The sequence below is a fragment of the Eimeria acervulina genome, genomic scaffold, assembly GCF_000499425.1.
Source record: "Eimeria acervulina Houghton genomic scaffold, Eah_scaff82, whole genome shotgun sequence".
Lineage (NCBI taxonomy): Eukaryota > Apicomplexa > Conoidasida > Eucoccidiorida > Eimeriidae > Eimeria > Eimeria acervulina.
In genome coordinates this window covers 74,918-77,500 of record NW_013547124.1, presented here as the reverse complement: position 1 = coordinate 77,500, position 2,583 = coordinate 74,918, and the positions used below count along the sequence as shown (strand labels likewise).

At 40.7% G+C, this 2,583-nt stretch overlaps 1 protein-coding gene across 1 annotated transcript in view; it reads right to left on the bottom strand.

Moving 5' to 3' along the window:
• Positions 1-2,010, bottom strand: part of EAH_00014200 (hypothetical protein) — a gene marked incomplete at both ends in the record, with an annotated part of 5,401 nt that extends 3,391 nt beyond the window's left edge. Inside the window, 2 exons of the mRNA XM_013391319.1 lie at positions 1-163; positions 799-2,010. The exon at positions 1-163 is cut by the window's left edge and continues 377 nt beyond it. Coding sequence (XP_013246773.1) covers positions 1-163; positions 799-2,010 — 1,375 coding nt within the window. The remainder of the gene's footprint in view (positions 164-798) is intronic.
• Positions 2,011-2,583: the final 573 nt, after the last annotated feature.

Genomic DNA, 2,583 nt, shown 5'->3' with positions numbered 1-2,583 from the left:
TTGGATTAAAGACATAGGAGTCAAAGTAAAGAGCAGCAAAAGACTCTACTGAAAATACAAAAGAGAACTGACTCATTGAAAATAATAAATTTCTATTGCGAGGAGATATGACGACGCGTTCTAAGCCCCGCACATTGCACAGCGTCTCCAGCGTCTCGTTCAGCTGTACGGACAAACAGCAGCTACTTAATATATCAATAAACATTTAATTCTATAATTATATATAAATATATAATTATATATTTATATATTTGTATATGTTTATATATATAGATATATATGTCAATTATATAATATTGTTAGATATATAATTCATATGTATATAATGCATATAAATATATGATTACATATTATAATATATACAATTCGTATAGATAAATAAATTTAAACATATATGATTAATATACATATATATATATATATATTATATAATCGTACTTATTACTAAATAAAGAAAGAAGATTAAAATATATTCATAAAAAGAATGCAGCATGCACTCAATTACAAACAAACAAAAACATACGCACATACACTGCAAATACACAAATAAATAAATAAATAAATAAATAAATAAATAAATAAATGATAGCAAAAAACAAATGACCTCAAGAACAGCAGCAACAGCAGCAACAGCAGCACCAGCAGCAGCAGCAACAGCAGCAACAGCAACAGCAACAGCAGCATCAGCAGCAGCAACAGCAGCACGAGCAGCATCAGCATCAGCATCAGCATCAGCATCAGCATCAGCATCAGCAGCAGCAGCAACAGCAGCAGCAGCAGGAGGATGCCCTTGCTTACCTCATCAAGCATGCATTTGATTTTATAGAAGGCGTCTTGAGGTCTGAGCCGCAGCTCTAGAATAATTCTGTCTAATTTATTAATAACAACAATCAATTGAATCCCTTCTTCTAACACCTGCGCGAGTTGTGCTGCAGCAGATGCAGGGACGCCTTCAAGAGCATCAATAAAATAAACTGCTCCGTCGCACAGCCTCATTGCAGCAGATGCTTCATCAGAGAAGCAGACATGTCCGGGTGTATCGATAATATTAAATAAATAACTCCTAGACCCTCCATATACAACACCCTCAGATTCGCTGCTGCTGCTGCTGTTGCTCTTGCTGCTGCTGCTGCTGCTGCTGCTGTTGGTGCTGCTGCTGTTATCAGCAGCATCGTTTTTCTTGTCTGTGCCGTCGGCTGCTGCTGCTGCATCTGGATTTTCTGCTGCTGCTGCATCTTGCTGCTGCTGCTGCTGCTGCGTTGCTTGAATAGCAGGGTTAATCTGTCTTGCTCTGAAGTGCTTAGAAGTTTGCAGAAGAAGAGAGACAGGCACAGCTTTAATAGAAAGACCTCTCTTCTGTTCATCTTCTCGGGTGTCTGTGTAGCGTCTAAAGAAAGTACGATGTCTCTTGTTTGCATGCGGCGCCTCGATATGCTGAGTAAGCAAAGATAAACCTGCAGGGAGTCTGTCTGGATGCGTCTCTTCTATAAGCATATCAACAAAAGAAGTTTTACCCGTATGTAGGCCGCCTAATAAACATATATTTCGTACACAGTGAGGTGTATGCATCAAACGGGCGAGATAATCAAAAGAAAACGTCGTCTCAGGCAGCTGCGACTCTAATAAATCAAAGGTATATTGTTTAACAGGAGCTATTATAGGCTCTGTAATAGGCTGATAATCTTCTTCTTCTACAATTGTCTCAGCCTCAGGATACACCTCAGCTGCTGTAGGATAATATTGCTTCAATTCGTGAGGCACAGGCTTCTGCTGCTGCTGCTGCTGCTGCTCGTCTTCTTCCATCTGTACAAGACCTCTACGCACTAAGTCGCCTTCACCCCCAACGACTGATCCACCCCCGCCTGCTCCTGCTCCTGCTGCTGCTCCTGCTGCTGCTGCTGCTGCTGCTGCTGCTGCACCCATCTCCGCCTCCTCATCCTCAGACTCATCAGAGCCCTCCAACTCGGGCCCGATATAATTGCCAAATTCATCGTAGTTGTCGAGATCCATCGTTCAGATAAAAAAGAAGCAGAAAACACAGGCGAGAAGAAAAGAACAAACCTCTAGACTCCTAAAGTGTTGCTGTTAAACACTAGCAGAAGAAACAACACCATATATATATAAATATATATATGCTGAAATCCTAAGAATGCTCCCTTCTGCTCCTGCTGCTGCTGCTGCTGCTGCTGCAACAACAAGAGGAACAGCAGCAGGAGGTTGAGCAGAGAACAGGCGATATATGAAAACCCTCCAATACAATTAAACCCTCTGCTGTTTGCAAAGGAAAAGAAGAAAGATACATAGGCTTAACGCCTTCTTCCCGCTTCAATCTTTTGAATTTATTCGCCTCTTTGATGCATGCAGTTTGCATGCATATGTGCTCGCGGGGCTGGCTGTCTGCAGTAGCAACTTCACAGGAACTCATCGAAAAGAAAATTTAGAGAAAAAACAAATACATTATTGTTGAATAGTAATTTATTTTTATTTTTAATTATTTATCTGCTGTTATTCAAAATGCAATCCAAATAAGAAACAAAATCTGCTGTTCTGCTGCTGCCTCTGCGCGATGGCGGCCGCTGAAAC